The sequence below is a fragment of the Danio aesculapii genome, chromosome 10, assembly GCF_903798145.1.
Source record: "Danio aesculapii chromosome 10, fDanAes4.1, whole genome shotgun sequence".
Lineage (NCBI taxonomy): Eukaryota > Metazoa > Chordata > Actinopteri > Cypriniformes > Danionidae > Danio > Danio aesculapii.
The window spans coordinates 36,473,461-36,492,191 of record NC_079444.1 but is presented as its reverse complement, the minus strand read 5'-3'; the positions used below and the strand labels follow the sequence as shown (position 1 = coordinate 36,492,191).

At 36.3% G+C, this 18,731-nt stretch overlaps 1 protein-coding gene across 2 annotated transcripts in view; it reads right to left on the bottom strand.

Annotated features, from left to right (window-relative positions):
* Nucleotides 1-18,731, bottom strand: part of si:ch211-176g13.8 (F-BAR and double SH3 domains protein 2) — a 38,365-nt gene that overhangs the window by 18,203 nt on the left and 1,431 nt on the right. For both annotated transcript variants that reach the window (XM_056467337.1, XM_056467338.1), the window contains exons 2-10: nt 17,854-17,951; nt 17,043-17,088; nt 13,475-13,551; nt 13,243-13,387; nt 9,235-9,368; nt 9,007-9,061; nt 6,560-6,688; nt 6,209-6,331; nt 1,125-1,220 (exon numbers count right to left, since the gene is read on the bottom strand). In XM_056467337.1, coding sequence (XP_056323312.1) covers nt 1,125-1,220; nt 6,209-6,331; nt 6,560-6,688; nt 9,007-9,061; nt 9,235-9,368; nt 13,243-13,387; nt 13,475-13,551; nt 17,043-17,088; nt 17,854-17,951 — 903 coding nt within the window. The remainder of the gene's footprint in view (nt 1-1,124; nt 1,221-6,208; nt 6,332-6,559; nt 6,689-9,006; nt 9,062-9,234; nt 9,369-13,242; nt 13,388-13,474; nt 13,552-17,042; nt 17,089-17,853; nt 17,952-18,731) is intronic.

Here is an 18,731-nt window from a genome sequence, read left to right as displayed (position 1 = left end):
ATATTAAAATGTTTTTTGTTGTTATGGCCGATAAAGAATTATGCCACATTATTTAGATATTATATTATTATGAATTATTAGATAACATAATAAGGTTATTAATGTGTACATTTAAAAACTTAAAATAATGTGGTGAATTTTCATTTTAGTTCACAATAAATGTCAAACATGACTGGTAAAATCAACATGGTAGATGACGGAAAAGAGTTTTGCACCTTTTATTTAATATAATGTTGTTTATGCATTATTAAATATACTCTTTATAAATAATGCATCACTATATCAAAATAATATATTATTTGGTGTTGTGGCCGATAAAAATTATTCAAAGCAATCTCACATCAATATGTAGCTTTTTGATTTAAGTGGCTTTTTATTATTACAAATGTTATAATATTTATATAATAATAAATAATTATTATGAATTAAATGTTATATATATATACACATACATACATACTAGTGAACATAGTATTAATAATGTTTTAATAATAAAATATTAAATATTATAAAATATTATAAATTCAATTTCATATATATTTGTCAATGTCAATTTTATTTATATAGCTACTGTGACCAGCTACTGTGAAAGCACGGTCAACCCTGCATTTCAGCCTCAACTTGGGGATACATAATAATCTCTGGTCAGATGACCGAAGAGACCGACCAGCATATATAGCTCTAGGGTTAGGAAGATAACATCATCCTAATATAAATATTGTTTTATGTGTTTTTTTAAGGTAAATGAAGGTTATATATACAGTGCATTGTGCTCCTCTATTAAAAAAAGAAAGAAACTAAAAAAAAAAGTTCTGAAAGAGATCAAACCTCAGCCAGGTTATAAAAAGTAACTCAAAAGTAACGCAAAAGTTACGTAATGCATTACTTACCATAAAAAGTAACTAAGTAATGCAACTAGTTACTTTTTTGGAGAGTAACTTAATATTGTAATGCATTACTTTCTAAAGTACTTTCCCCAACGCTGCATTTAACAAACTATTATGTGGTGAACTTTCATTTAGGCCACTTTTAACCCACAATAAATGTCAAATATTGCATCTTTTGTTCGTATGATTGTTTATTAGTAATATAAAAATAGATGAAAATATCTAATAGACACCTACCGAATCATTTTCACCGGGCTGATACTGAAAGGGGGCTGCTTTTTGAAACACAGCGTTGTCCTGAATGAAGATCTGTTGGTGTGTCTCCTGTGTCACCTACAAACAGAAAAATGCAAAGTAATAATGTGAAGATGTTCAGAACAGTAGCACAGCCAATAAAATCTCCCCAATAAAACAACAACAGATCAGAGCGGAGAATTCATGAACAGAATATGTGTCTATATGTGTTTGTCTGTGCATCTGGTTTTTCTGACATTGTGGAGACCAAAGGTATTGCAATAAGAAAACATTTTGACCTAGTGGGGACATTTTTTTTGGTCATCATGAGGAAAACAGATCATAAATCATGCAGAATGCAGATATCTTTTGGTTTTAGTGGCAGGGTTGGAGTTGGTGGATAGAACATACAGTTTGTACAGTATAAAAATCCTTACGTCTAAGGGAAGTCCCTGTACAGATCACTGAACGTGAGTGTGTGTGTAACTTGATGCTGGACTGGAGACATTAAACCTGAGCCCCGTAAACTGAATGGAAAAACTGTGTCAATCATCAAATTACAACAACACAAGACTACAAACAGGCCTAATGACACTTAGCGAGAACGGTTACATTGTTAAATAAATATACTTAAATAAATATTGTGTGTTTCTAGGGTGACACAGTGGCTCCGTGGTTAGCACTGTCGCCTCACAGCAAGTTGGTTTGAGGCTCGGATGGGTCAGTTGACATTTCTGTGTGGAATTTGCAATTTCGCGTGGGTTTTCTCCGGGTGCTCCGGTTTCCCCCACAGTCCAAAGACAAGAGCTATAGATGAATTGAATAAATAAAATTGGCCGTAGTGTGTGAATGAGTGTGTATGGATGTTTCCCAGGACTGGGTTGCAGCAGGAAGGGCATCTGCTGTGTAAAACATATGCTGGATAAATTGGTCATTCCACTGTGGCGAAAATGAATGAATGAATGAATGAATGTGTGCTTCTAGTTTTGTCATTTATCTCTACTGCCATCAGATTAAAACTTTAAAGGGATAGTTCACCCAAAAATGGAGATTTACTCACCCCTCACTCTCCCTCAAATTGTTCCAAACCTTTATGAGTTTCACTTTTCCAATGAACACAAAAGTCATTTTGAAAAATGTTAAAAGCATGTAACTATTGACTTCCATAATGTTTGTTTTTCCTACTATCTAAGTCAATGGTTTCAGATTTGCAGCTTCTTACAAAAAAAAAATACACTCAAGCAGGTCTGGAACAATGAAGCTTGAGTAAACGATGACAAAATCTTCAGGGTAACTGTCTCTTTAAGGGAAGACACTGCAGGCAAAAACACTGTTCTGGGGGGAGTTTGTTGGCTTTTATCTGTCAATTTAATGAAAAGAAAGCATCCTCAATGCACTTTTAAGTGTTTCTTTTGTCACACTTTATCTATTTGTGTCTGTATACCCTAGTTACAATACATACTTTTTTCTCAAAGGGTGATTTTTCTACTGCACAAAACCATAAATCTGCACTTACATGCACCAAAACTCAGTTTTATTCATATTTAAAGGTTTTTACAGAGGAATATCTTCATACTGTACATACTTTACCAAATTAAACACAACACTTTATTCTTCAAAAATTGTGAAAATGTATTTTATCTGGGTGTTAGCAGCATTTACAGAATTCAGAAAAGAAATTCACAAATAACAATTTGTATTATTTGACTATAATATAAAATGAAACATAAAACGAATTTTGACTTTTTCCAGTGTTCAGATTTTTGGCTAGAAATATATGCAAATTAGCGTATATTTACTAAAATAGTGCCTTTTTTGCCTATTCATGAATAAGATTTTAGGATAAAAGGCAATGTTATTATGATGTCCAATAACGACATGAAATGGCATTGATATTTGGTTGCTTTTAGGTTGTTTTGGAAAGTGACCAAAATCCAACATCCAAACATCCTAAACCAATGTCATATCGTCATCAAATACTGACATTTATTGGTCAGGTATGGCAACCAAAATCGAACGTCTGATAGACGTCATAGTGATAATGTCTACACAACGTCAAGCTGTAACATCATTAGATGTTGATATTTGGTTGTTTTTTAGGTTGTCGGAAAGTGACCAAAATCCAACATCAAGCCATCAACCTAATCCAGAGGTCACCTAACTTGTTCCTGGAGGGCCGGTGTCCTGCAGATTTTAGCTCCAACCCTAATCAAACACACCTGAACAAGCTAATCAAGGTCTTCCTAGGTATATTTGAAACACCAGGTAAGTGTGTTAAGGCAAGTTGAAGCTAAACACTGCAGGGCACGGGACCTCCAGGAACGAGATTCGTGACCCCTGTCCTAAACCAACGTCATATCGACGTGAAATACTGACATTTATTGGTCAGGTATGGCAACCATAATCCAACGGTTGACAGACGTCACATTGATAACATTCACACAACGTCAAGCTGTAACATCATTAGATGTTGATATTTGGTTGTTTTTAGGTTGTGTTGGACAGTGACCAAAATCCATTTTCAAGCCAACATTTTAAACCAACGTCATATATTGAGGTGAAGTACTGACATTTATTCGTCAGGTATGGCAACCAAAATCCAACTTCTTATAGACATCATATTGGTAATGTCCACACAACGTCAAGCTGTAACATCATTAGATGTTGACATTTGGTTGTTTTTATGTTGTCAGAAAGTGACCAAAATCCAACGTTGAGCCATCATTTTAAACCAATGTCATATTGATGTCAGATATTGACACTTATTCGTGAAGTATGGCAACCAAAATCGAACGTCTGATAGACGTCATATTGGTAATGCTCACACAACGTCAAACTGTAACATCATTAGATGTTGATATTTGGTTGTTTTTTAGGTTGTCGGAAAGTGACCAAATTCCAACGTCGAACCATCATCCTAATCCAGAGGTCACCTAACTTGTTTCTGGAGGGCCGGTGTCCTGCAGATTTTAGCTCCAACCCTAATCAAACACACCTGAACAGGCTAATCAACGTCTTCCTAGGTGTACTTGAAACACCCAGGCAAGTGTGTTGAGGCAAGTTGAAGCTAAACCCTGCAGGACACCGGACCTCCAGGAACGAGATTGGTGACCCCTGTCCTAAACCAATGTCATATCGACGTCAAATACTGACATTTATTGGTCAGGTATGGCAACCATAATCCAACGGTTGATAGACGTCATATTGATAACGTTCACACAACGTCAAGCTGTAACATCATTAGATGTTAATATTTGGTGTGTTTTTAGGTTGTGTTGGACAGTGACCAAAATCCAATTTCGAGCCAACATCTTAAACCAACGTCATATTGATGTGAAGTACTGACATTTATTTGTCAGATATGGCAACCAAAATCCAACGTCTGACAGACATCATATTGGTAATGTCCACACAACGTCAAGCTGTAACATCATTAGATGTTAATATTTGGTTGTTTTTAGGTTGTGTTGGACAGTGACTAAAATCCAATGTTGAGCCAAAATCTTAAACCAACGTCATATTAATGCGAAATACTGACATTTATTTGATAGGTATGGCAACCAAAGTCCAAAGACCTGATAGACGTCATATTGATAACCTCCACACAACATCAAGATGTAACATTATTAGACGTTGATATTTGGTTGTTTTTAGTTTGCGTTGGAAAGTAACCAAAATGCAACATCTGTCTGACATTGGACACTGACATCAGCCTGACGTTGGGTTCTGACATCAACCCGATTTTCATTTCCAAAAAAATGCATTGTCCAATCTGACGTTGTGTTGATGTCCTGTGCCTGCTGGGTTAGTTCATGTTTTAACCCTATTCACCTGCTGTGTCTTCATCTAAAAAAGCCATTCTGTCTTAACATACCATAATAATCTCATTCCTGAAGCACTGCAGACTCTGTAAAGCAGGTAGATTTTCCTCTTTAAGGTCAGTGTTCACTGCTGGAGCTGGGACTCAGTCCATTAACCCTCCAGTGTCAGATCAGGTTTCCTGCTCTACATTCGGCCACTGTGGCTCATGTGTTTTTCCATGGCAGTGCAGACTTAAGTGTGTGTGTGTGTATTTGTGTGTATATTTGTGTATGAGTGTGAATTTGTGTGTATCTTTGTGTTTGTGTGCATGTCTGTGACAGTGTGTGCGCAGGTGTGAGTACGTGTGTATTTGTGTGTATATTTGTGTGAGTGTGTGCAATTGTATGTATATTTGTGAGTGTGTGTGTGTGTGTGCGCGCATGTTTGAGTGTGTGTGTGTATTTGTGTGTATATTTGTGTTTGTGCGTGCACATGTGAGTGTGTGTCTGTTTGTGTGTGTGTGTGTGTCAGTGCATGTGTACATATGTGTGTATCTGTGTGTATAATTGTGTTTGTGTGTGTGAGAGTGTGTGCATGTGTGATTGTGTCTATTTGTGTGTATGTGTGTGTTTGTGTGCATGAATGTGTGAGTGTAGTTGTGTGCAGATTTGTGTTTGTGTATGTGTGTGTTTCTGTGTACATGTATGTGTGTGTATGTGTGTGTGTGTGCATGTGTGAGTGTGTGTGGAGTGTGTATCTGTAAAAGTGTAAAAGTGTGTATCTGTATTTTGTGTGTGTGTGTGTGTGTGTGGAGGGGGGGCATGTGTGAATATGTGTGTATCTTTGTGTATATTCGTGCATGTGTGTGTGTTCTTGTGTGCATGTGCGCATCTGTAAGTATGTGTCTGTGTGTGTGTGTGTGTGTGTGTGTGTGTGTGTGTGTGTGTGTGTGTGTGTGTATTTGTATGTATATTTGTGTTTGTGTGTATGTCTGTGTGCAAGTGTGTGTGTATTTGGTGTATTTTTGTGTGTGTGCATGTGCAAATGTGTGTGTCTGTGTGTGTATGAGAATATGTGTATTTGTATGTATATTTGTGTTTGTGTGTCTGTCTGTGTGCATGTGTGTGTGTGTATTTGTGTGTGTGTATATAGTGTATATTTGTGTGTGTGCATGTGCAAGTGTGTGTGTCTATGTGTGTATGAAAATCTGTGTATTTGCATGTATATTTGTGTGAGTGTGTGTATTTGTGTTTGGGTATGTGTGTATGTGAGTATGTGCAACTCACCGAACTGGACGTTTCCAGCAGGCTCTGGAAAGTGTCTTGAATGCTTTGCGACGTCTCGAGCTCCGTCTGACACAGCCAAATCAGAAAACCCTGTGCATGATCACAGAATCCGCCATCAAGAACCTGCAATGAAGAAAAAAACAGATGCTTATATTTTTTATTCTTTTATTTTTATTTACATTTACTCATTTAGCACTTTTTTTATAAAGTATACATGTACATGCCTCTATATAAACAAATAAGTCATCCAGTCTCTTTATTTGATAAAAAATGCATAAAAACAATAATATTGCGATGTTTTTTATATTAAGAATTAAATGATGACCAGTGTTGAGCACTATCGGTCCTCACCCTGATGCAGCTGATCAGATCCGTCTCATAATAGCGCTCCTGATGAGCATTAGTGGCTGACAGGGCGAGCAGGTAATCATTTCTTGATTGCGTGGCTTTGGACTTCCATTCATTCTTCTTGGCTTTCAACTGAAAACAACAGCAAATGTTTGTACTGAATGTGCACTTGACATTTGGTCAAAGCTGATCTCTTAGAAACACTGCAGTTCAGTAACATCCTAATTAAACAATGATGTCACAAATATATATATATAATGTTGAGGTCAGAATTATTCAGCCTCCTGTTAATTTTCTTTCTCAAATGTTTCCCAAATGATGTTTAACAAAGCAAGGAAATTTTCCCAATATTTCCTATTATATTTTTTATTCTGGAGAAAATCTTATTTGTTTTATTTCGGCTAGAATAAAAGCAGTTTTTATTTTTATCTTTTAAACCATTTTAAGGTCAATATTATTAGCCCTCTTAAGCAATATATTTTTTTCAACTGTCTACAGAACTACACTGTTACTGTCAGGATCACCAGCGATCTGCAACCAGAGATCGCTGGTAAACACACTTACATTCACGTGAACTACAAATCCGCCTAGTTAACCTAGTTAAGCCTTTAAATGTCACTTTAAGCTGAATACTAGTGTCTTGCAAAATATCTAGTAAAATATTATGTACTCTCATTATGGCTTTTTTTTAACCCCATTTTGGAGTTCACATTACGTTAAATGACTGTTTTTTTTTTTTTTTTAATAAAAATGATCCTTTTTGTCTTTAATCAATAAAAGTGAGTGTATTATGTGACATTAAAGAAAAAATTGTCAATCCTAAAGTTCAAACCTATTTAAAACAATACAAAATAATTACAGAAATTATTATTAATGCAAAAACAGGTACTGATTATTTAAAAGTGAATCACAATGTTATTATGTGTAGTGACACATATTATTTTGAGAATAATTTAGTATTACTGCATAACTTTATTTAATTTATTTTAATGTATTTTTGTTTTATAATTTCTGTTTTAAGTTTAATTTAAGTATATTCATTGTGTGCTTTAACAATTGTTTGAAAGCTACATAGTTTTAATACTTTTTTAGTTTGCGATATTTCAGTTTAAATTAACTGAATACAATCATAAATACATTTCCTTGGTAGTTAGCTGGAAAAAACATCAATTTCAAGTAAAAAAAATATAGCATTAGATTTACAGTTCTAACTGTCATTTTACTTAACAATATTAGCCCTAGAGTTAAATGATAACAGTAAAAATGGGAGAAATGGACATGCACTATTATATTTCTATTATTCAGACCCCCTAATTATTTGCGATTCTGCGATCGCTAAATCCAACGCAAAATCAACAAAAAGTCAAAAATTTTTGCGATCCTGCAAAATTCTTAATTTAAATGCAAAATATTCATAAAAAATGCAAATAATCTCCTAAAACATACAATTCCAAACTATATAATCAAATTATATTAATTTCAGTTTGCAATTAATTGTTTTACATGACTTATAAGCATTGCATACGTAGCGCACATGAAATATTAGAGTGTCTCTCGAAAAATGACATCTCACCTGCGCCCTCACAATCCTAGCATTACATGGAAGGGGGGAATGTTTTGCAGGCTGTGCAGTAAGCAGACGCGGATATAATTGTGTTTGCGCGATTGATTTACATGTGAAGTCAATGCAAAGATGGGATTAGACATTCTGTGGTGCGAATTGGGCATTTTGTGCATTTGACGTGCTTCAGACTGCTAAAGAAAGTGTGAGCAAACATCTAACAAACGGAGCAATAGAAAAGACAGAACAGCAAGCAGCTTCAAGGATGACGGCCGCTGGATGTGACCGAATTGAAGGACATTATTTGTGTTTTACATGTATGGCTGGTATTATGATGTGCATCAAACTACAAACGATTTAGCTTAACCCTTTCCCTGCAGTTAACAAGAGAAGACGCTACCCTGCCATTGACGAGTTGTACGGAAATCTGTGTTTTAAGAGTATTACGGTAGGGGAAGCCCTAACGCAGGTCCTATGTGTGAGGTACATGATATCAGATGCTCCGGGAAGTTAAATCTAAGAGAGAAAGTAAGATCATGGGTAAAAATAAGGGTTATACAACGTTCCTTTGACTTAATCCCTACCGTTTTAGATCTTGTCTTGCAAGAAACCAAAATGAAGAAACTTTATTTTTATGATTTGTGTCAATGTGTCAGATTGCACACCTAACATAGTAGGCTACCTAATATGGTAAATAAGATATATAATGTATATATAAATATACATATAATATATATTTAAAATATTTATATTTCTATATTTTTAATTGCAAAATTGCCTGCAAATTACCACCACAAAAATCCATCATTTTTATCATAACAAATTACAAAATAATAGTGAAAAAGTAGGGGATTATTGATCAATAATTAGTGGGGCATCCCTACATTACCTTCACACTCGCCCTCTTCAAACTGGAGCGCGACTGAAACAGACTGAGCCTTGACCTTGTTTTGCAGGAAATAAAGAAAAAAAATCACAGCAAAAGAAAGAAGGATAAGGAAAAACAGCATAAAATGTTGAATCCTCAATTAAAACTGCAACAGCAGATAACCCCCTGCCATGCTCTCCCACAAGGCTGATGTCACTTCCTTCACATGTGACAGGTCAGTGAACGTACTTGGCCTCCATCTCAGCTTTCTCACGGACGCTCTGCGCTGTTTGTTCGGCCTCCTGGTAGGTTTTCCTGCTCTTCTCCAGGTCTCTAATCGTCCCCTGCAGATCGGCTTGAGCTCTGGACAGCTGCTCACAACACTGAGAGAACACACATCCATAAACACCAGGGCCGTGACCAAAAATATAGATTTTTTTAATTAATTGTTTTTAAAAAAGTGGTTGATTCAATATCAATTCTCAAAAGTTAATGTCAAGATAAATGTTTTTTTTGTATTGTACACTGTAAAAAGTGATCAGTTGACTTTACTTAAAAAATGTGAGTAAACCTGTTGCCTTAAAATTATTAAGTAAATTATGTGCGTAAATATGAAAAAATTTCATTCTTAAATTGTCAAATTTAACTGCAGTTTGGCACTTTCACTTTCATTCAGGAACATTTCATGCATGCCCCCTGTGTCAAATGAGATATTGGATGCGAGTATGAACTGCTGGAAAAGTGTAGTTTTAATGGAATTTGATATGCCGTATGGGCAAAAACCTCTGCATTTTGCGATGCAGGTGTCTGTTGAAGGATTCGGATTTCTACCTTAAAATCCGTCTCAGCATTGATCAATGTTTATTCTTTTTTCATCATCCTGTTTCTCATTATTTTTATTCAATTCAATTCAATTCACCTTTATTTGTATAGCGCTTATACAATGTGATTGTGTCAAAGCAGCTTCACATAAAAGGTCATAGTAAATAATAAAAGGTCATAGTAAATAACTATATTTACTATTTAACTTATTTACTATTTAATATTTTTATTAAAGATGAATATTGAAAAACTGAATAAAGTTAACACATTGCTTGATATAAGAATGTTCAGTGCATTTGCCTGTCTCTTTGTAACTATTTTCAGGAGCCACCAGACTAGGTCAGAGGACCCTGAGTGGAACTGAAGGGCTGAGGACTGGAAACAACTGTTTCTATTGTTATTTTCTATGAGTTAATACTATCTAAAATGTCTAAAGTGATTTTGCTATTTTTACGGTTAATTCTTTTAAAGTGATTCTACTTTTTATTCAAGATAGACTTTGTGTAGTAAGGATATAACTACCTGAATGTAGATTATACCGGTTTTTAACCAGTTTTGATAAAGACGGCTGAGAATACACTTAGCCTCGGGTAAGAAACAGATTGTACTTTACGTGTGTGTGTTCTATTTGATTGTGGATCCGTTTCACAGGTCTGGAGTCAGCTCTAAACAGTCTAGTGGATGTCTGACGTTTATATGCTTAAGATTTTGTTCAGAATTGTACGCACGCACCCACATGGAAATTTGTATTTTAACCAATCAGGTTAGAACACCTATACCTGTATGTATGACGCAGTTAATGACGTTATGAGAGAGTATAATTGTTATTGATTTGTGATTGTAAGCAAGAGCGACCAAGGAACTCATTGCAAGTGTTGCAGCTGGCTACTGCTGATGAAACTGCAAACTATATTCAGTAAACTTTATTTATTTGAATCTCTGACTCCGACTCTTCTTCATCTGACAGATTTGTCATTCTTTGGGTTAAAACTGTAAAAAAAAACCTTCACTGTAGTACTCCTACTCTGTAGGTGCAGACAATAGCGTCAAACAGCCGTGTGTGTATAGGCTATCCTTTCATTCTACACAATAGTAATAGTTTGATTAAGGTGTTTACATGTTTACATTCAGAGAGCAGTATTTACAGCAGATCTTTCAGTCCATAATATTGTAGTGATATTAATGTACTGTAAACTTAGCAACTAAATCATTTTGAGTAAGGTATGTCTTTAAAAACTGAAAGAGTACTGCTGATGATACTAACTAAATTTGCCATCTGAATAAACATAAACAAAGAACATTGATCACACACTTACCAAATCCGTAGACACAGGACAATAAACACGAACTGGAATCGTGTCTTTTTTTTTTTTTTAAAGAAGATGAGCAGCAAATCCAGATTTCATCATTTCCAGATGCGAAAAGCTCTCGGTTAAAAAATGTTCCTTACAAACGTATTTTTGTCGCACATAAGCAGACCACTGTAATCCACACTAATGTGAGCTGTGCTCTCATTGGGGAGAAATGGAAACAAAACCTTTGTTTGTGGCACATTTATACATGCAACACTGACAACCCATGTCTCAGAAGAATTATTCAACTACTTGTTTGAATTATGGTTGGCAACACAACGTGGCATCTCTCTGAACTCTGTAACAGGTAAAATGAGCCTTTAAAGCAATATCATGGATATTAATGAAGTTTCATCGTTCACAATAGAGTGCGCTGATTGGTTTGAACCAAGTCTTTCTGTGAATTAATAAACAGATGTGCTGAAAACTCAGTGACGTCACTTTGTACTGGCCAGTACAGACAGCCAATCTCCACCCTGGAGTTTATACAGTTATCTAATCGCCGTGAAGCAGCTTTGAAATTTATTTTTAAACTGGAAGAACGAATTTGCTCTAAACGACAAAAAAATAATACATTTTCACTTTTTTGCTAAATATATGTGTCCTGATAGTGTTTTTAGCAGTGTGGGACATATTCAGTTAGGTCCATAAATATTTGGACATTGACACAATTCTAACATTTTTGGCTCTATACACCAACACAATGGATTTAAAATGAAACAAACAAGATGTGCTTTAACTGCATACTGTCAGCTGTAATTTGAGGGTATTTACATACAAATCAGGGGAACAGTGTAGGAATTACAACAGTTTGCATATGTGCCTCCCACTTGTTAAGGGTCCAAAAGTAATTGCACAATTGGCTTCTAAGCTGTTCCATGGCCAGGTGTGTGTTATTCCCTCATTATCCCAATTACAATGAGCAGACAAAAGGTCCAGAGTTAATTTCAAGTGTGCTATTTGCATTTGGAATCTGTTGAGATCAAGATCAACTTGTACCAGAGTGATGAGAGGAGTATGGAGAAGTAAAGGAACTGCTCATGGTCCTAAGCAGTGAAGCATGGTGGTAGTAGTGACATGGTGTGGCCATGTATGGCTGTCAATGGAACTGGTTCTCTTGTATTTATTGATGATATGACTCCTGACAAAAGCAGCAGGATAAATTCTGAAGTGTTTCAGGCAATATTTTCTGCTCATATTAAGCCAAATGCTTCAGCACTCATTGGACGGAGCTTTACAGTGCAGATGGGGAATGAGCCAAAGCTTATTGCAAAAGCAACCAAAGAGTTTTGAAGGGAAATAAGTGGAATGTTATGCAGTGGCCCAGTCAATCACCTGACCTGAATCCAATTAAGCTTGCATACTTTCAAAATTGAAGGGAAAATGCCCCAAGAACCAGCAGGAACTGAAGACAGTTGCTGTAGAGGCCAGGTAGAGCACAACCAGGAATGAAACCCAGTGTCTGGCTATGTCTATGCATTTCAGAGTTTAGGCTGTAATTGACTGCAAAGGATTTGCAACCAAGTATTAAACAGTGAGTTTAATTTATGATTAATATTCTGTCCAATTACTTTTGGACCCTTAACAAGTGGGAGGCACATACGTATACTCTTGTAATTTTTCAGTGTTCACCTGATTTGGACGTAAATACTCAAATCAACAGTAAATTATCAAATTAAAGCTGATAGTCTGCAGTTAGAGCACATCTTGTTCGTTTAATTTCAAATCCATTGTGTTGGTGTACAGAGCCAAAATTGTTTGAATTGTGTCGATGTCCAAATATTTATAGACCTAACTGTATATGACTGTCAACAAGAAAAAAAAGTGTTTTGGTGTTTCATGACCTTTTAAGTCAACTTAACAGTTCCAAGTTACAACGGGTTCACTCACTTTCTTTTAGTCAACTTGTTGCTTTTAAGGAAACTGGTTTATTCAATTTTTTAAGTAAAGTCAACTTGTCGCTTTTAAGACAATGGGTTTACTCATTTTCTTTAAGTAAAGTCAATTTGTTGTACATCTGAATTGATACAGAACCCTAATAAACACTCCCATAAATAGTCAGAAACGCTGCTAATGAATTTACCCTCTTCAGCTGCAGGTCTTTCTGCACTCTGAATGTCTTCACAGGATCTGAGATCTGGCTCCTGTAGCTTTCGCATCTGTTGATTCGTGACTGGCTCACTTTCATTACACCCTCTAAGTAGGACCGCCATACAGCCCAGACGTTTCTGAACACATGTACACAGAGGATAATGAAGACAAATGGACAAAGCATTTGAAAATTTATCATATTTGCATATATTTTTATATATGACCTGGAGTCTCTGGGCTCCTCTGATGGGGCTCCGGTCCATTCTCGTTTCAAATACTGCGAGGCAAGTTTATGCAGAGCCTATACAGTCAGGTCATACACACACACACAGTTATTTAAAAAAGGACACCCTATAAAAATCCAATGTTCTATATTAAGATTTTTCCTTATATGCTTTTTGGCAGGTCTTGAAAGAATAGTTTACCAGAAAATGAAAATAGATTTATTCACCCATCATTAGTTCCAAACCGGTTTGACTTTTTTCTTCCATTGAAGACAAAAGATATTCTGAAGAAAGCTGGTAACCTGTAACTAATGACTTCTACAAGATTTGTTTCTTCTGATATGGAAGTCAATGGTTACAGGTTTGCGGCACGGTGGCTCAGTGGTTAGCACTGTCGCCTCACAGCAAGAAAGTCACTGGTTCAAGTCCTGGCTGAGACAGTTGGCATTTCTGTGTGGAGTTTGCATGTTCTCTCCAAGTTGGCGTGGGTTTCCTCCGGGTGCTCTGGTTTCTCCCACAGTCTATAGACATGCGCTATAGGTGAATTGGATAAACAAAATTGGCCATAGTGTATAAGTGTGTGTATGAGAGTGTGTATGGGTGTTTCCCAGTGCTGGGTTGCGGCTGGAAGGACATCCACTGTGTAAAACATATGCTGGAATAGTTGGCGGATCATTCCGCTGTGGTGACCCCTCATAAATAAGTGACTAAGCCGAATGAATGAAGGAATGCATGAAAGAGAGACATTGAGAGAGTGAAAGTCCAACTCTTCTGAAATAACCGAAGGGTCCATCTTTCTTATCTGATCTTGAACAGGTTGCCAAGTAATAAAAAAACACATCGATACAGTCTCTTATAGTATATCATATTTATTTTATATCATATTTTGTAAAATGTCCATAATCCATTGCTTAAAGTATGAAGGCGCATATGTTTTTAAAAATGTCTGCTCATCTTGGCATCTTCTATTTTCATTTTTATATAATATTTACAGTGGCCGAGAGAGCTTAACACGCTGTAATTTAAGAAAACACATGCAATTACAAAAATGCCAGCAAATCAAGAAAAAGTCCTCATTGGTTTGACAACAATAAACATATCCCAGCCGGGTCCGTCATTTTTTTGGGTCCACTTGAGGGTGTTTTCTTTTCAATTTATTTGCCTTATAATAAAATGCAGCTTGCTTTTTTTTATTATGTTTGCAGTGTTTTAGGATGTGCAAAACGTTTGCTGTCAAAACAATGAGGATCTTTTCTTAATTTGCTGGTATTTTTAGTAATTGCTTGTGTTTTCATTAGTTGAAGCATGTTAAGCTCTCTCGGCCAAAGTAGATATTTCAATATATGAGCATAAAAATAGGTGGATTGAAACATAGTGACCAACAAGCCCTCAAAAACAGAAAGGATTGTCTTCCTGGCCCTCAGACCACAAGCTGGCACTGTCAAAGCAATGCTCTGAGCTGCCAGCTCTGATGTGTGGACTCAGGAAGAGACCCAAGGAAGAGAAAGACTCCTGTTTTCATGAGCCTATCAGCACGCAGCAGCCCTGCAGGTGCACAGGCTTCAGATCCAACAGCAGAGAGTCTCTCGGTCACACACACTGAGCGTCATTCAGACCGATGGATGCCTTTATTCACACACCGATCACCCACTGATCTTATATTAACGTCAAGAAGACGCTTAGCATGACAAGCAGTAAATATATATTTATTTTCAGTGTGAATCTGTTTATGCATTATACACGTTTTGTTTTGTTTGCACTTTGCATGACCTGATGATGAAGATTTTTGTGGTGCTTTGTACTCTGCATAAATGTGTGCAGATTTAATCCCTTCTGTTTTAAGCAATACACACACACACACACAAAAAAAATCTTATATTAATGTCAGGAAGACATTCAGCATGACAGGCGCTAAATATATAATCACTTTCAGTGTGAATATGCTTATGCAATATACATTATTTTTTACACAATATTATACAATATTTTTGCTGCTTGTTCAAACTTCTTATTTAAAATGAAACGTTCAATAAATTCTTGAGATCTTTTTAAAACCCTTTTATTTTAGGTTCAATTAACTTAAATTTGTTATGTTACAGCGGGTAAAATAAGTACTGGACACGTCATGTTTTTTCCTGGAAGTAATGTTTCTAAAGAAGCTGTTGACGGGGAATTAAACCAGATTTAGGTAAAAATCCAAACAATTCACACATAAAAATAAAACAAAACAAAAAAAATCTGAAGAATTAGTTGTGTAATACCAATGAAAAGCCACAAGGAGAAAGTACTGAATTACTGAAATGTATTTATTACTTTATATAAAAGTCTTTTTGGTGATGGCGGCTTTAGGACGCCTCTCAAATGGAAAATGAAGTCTCATGCTTTGCTCAGGTGTGAGTTTTTCACAGACTTCAACAGAGTGTAAAAATCTTGATAGTTTTGTGGGTCTTGTCTATCAAATCTGATCTTTAATTTGTATTTCCTATTGGATTCAAGTCGGGTGATTGGCTGGGCCATTCTACAGCTTGATTTTCTTTCTCTGAATCTATTTGATTTTCCTTGGCTGTGTTTTAGATCATTGTCTTGCTGAAATGTCCACCCTAGTTTCATCTTCATCCTCCTGCTAATGTAGATGTTGGACTGAAGCAGCTAATATTCACTTACGCTGATGAAGGGCAGAGGGTTGCTGAAGAACTACTGAAAGATTTCAGATGCTGTCTTGGCTTTCACTGCCTTTCTACACCTCCCTTTCTTCATGTGTTCAACACTTTTCCCTGCGTCATTTTATTTTATTACACATAACTTTATTTGTAAATAAATTTGTTTTCTTTCATATATAGATTTCTTTGGTTGTTATCAAGTCAACAGCCCCTTTAGAAATATGTTTTCTGAGCAGTTATTGTCCTAAAGTTAGCTCTGAGATCAGTCTCAATCAACTGTAGGCATTATTAAAGCAGTTGCAGTTTAATCTGCAATAAATAGCAGAAAATCTGGATGTCCAAATTTATTCATTAATTTTCCTTCTGCTTAGTCTCTTTATTTTATCAGGGGTTGCCACAGCGAAATGAACCGCCAACTTATCCAGCATATGTTTTACACAGGGGATGCCCTTCTAGCAGCAACCCAGCACTGGAAAACACCCATACACATTCATTCACACACATATACTACGGACAATTTAGCTTATTCAATTCACCTTTAGCGAATGTCTTTTGACTGTGGGGGAAACCGGAGCACCCGGAGGAAACTCACACGAACAAGGGTAGAATATGCAAACTCCACACAGAAATGCCAACTGACCAAGCTGAGGCTCGAACCAGCGACCTTCTTGCTGTGAGGTGACAGTGCTAACCACTGAGCCACTGTGCCGCCACAATGTCCAAATTAAACAACTGAAATGAATTCACTTCAAGAGTAATCTTTGAAAAACTGTCATAATTGAGAGATTTTGTCACAAGCTGTAATTGCCTTTCATTCAACTGTTAATTTTTTAATCTGGTATGAAAAATTAAGAATGCATCAAAAATTAACACACTGTAGATTATGAAGGTTTGTGGCCACAACTCACCTGTGAGTAATCTTTCTCTATTAGTGCTTTCTTCTGGCTGTACGTCCTGAGAATTTTACACAGTCAAGCAGTTCATTACTAACACAACAACAGACTGACAGAAAACTCATTAATAGCTATTTTAAAAGGGATAGTTTACAGAAAACTGAAAATTCTGTCATCGTTTACTCTCCATTCGCTAGTTCCAAACGTTTGTGTGTCTCTGTTGAACATAAAAGAAGATATTTTGAAGAATGCTGGAAACCTGTAACCACGGACTTCCATAGTATTTGTTTTTCCTTCTATGGAAGTCGATGGTTACAGCTTTTCATTAATTTTCCTTCAGCTTACTCCCTTTATTTATCAGGGGTCGCTACAGCGGAATGAACCGCCAACTATTCCAGCATATGTTTTACGCAGCGGATGCCCTTTCAGCCGCAACCCAGCCACTGGGAAACACCCATACACATTCACATACATACACTACAGCCAATTTAGCTTGTTCAATTCACCTATAGCGCATGTGTTTGGACTGTGGGGAAAACCGGAGCACCCGGAGGAACCCCATGCGAACATGTGGAGAACATGCAAACTCCATACAGAAATGCCAACTGACCCAGCCGGGACTCGAACCAGCGACCTTCTTGCTGTGATGCAACAATGCTAATCACTGAGCCACCGTGCTGCCTACAGCTTTACAGATTTCTTCAAAATATCTTCTTTTGGGTTCAACAAACTCGTGAAGGTTTGGAATCGCTTGGGGGTGAGTAAATAGTGAGTGCATTTTAATTTTGGGGTGAACTGCCCCTTTAAGCATTGAATCAAACCGAACCTCAGATCCTCCAGGAAGTCCAAGTCAGTCTGGTGTTTGAGCTGCAGTCTGTTCAGCTGCTCTGTGTGAGTGTGTTTCACCTCTTGTGTGACTTTCACCTGCAACACACAAAGACAACAACTGACTCTGACCCACATCACACCAACCTGAAAGAGAAGTGTGTGTCTGGCAGACCAGAGTCAATGGAGACACATGCTGGAACTCGGCGTAAACAGAAACATTATTATGAGAAGCAGACTGTGTGTTCTTGTATATATTTATTCTATACCAACGTTGGGTCAAACATGGACAAAGTTGGGTTGGGTTGAGTCCGAGTTGGGTTAATTTTATTTTAAATTAAATTTAAATAGCAATATTTAGACTTGTTTTTTCCATGTTTAATCTGATGTTGGGTTACGATGACCCAGCAATTTTAAGGTTTATAAAGATCTAAAGGCATTTATTCCTAATTTTAAATAAAAAAAATTATATATTTTAATACATATTTTGGGAAAACAGCAACTGGTGGTCAGAATCAGGGTCATTCCTCCTGATATTTAATTCATAAATGTTGTTGTCGTGTTGTCTAAAAATAAATATAAGCATAAAAATATGACATCTTTTGGTTATTTTATACAAAAAAAAAAGTGCATCTGACAAATGTAAACACAAACATTATGTATTATGTGAAGCACACTGTACACACGGTCACACACATATTATTTTAAACGGTCAGGTTTAGGCAAAGTCAACATTGGGTTAATGGTTTCAATGAAATTTAAATCACAATATTCAAGTCAACGATTTGGTTTTTCCATATTTGACTCAATATTGTGTTACAACCCAGCAATTTTAAGGTTTATAAACATCTGAAAGCATTTATTCCCAATTATAAATGT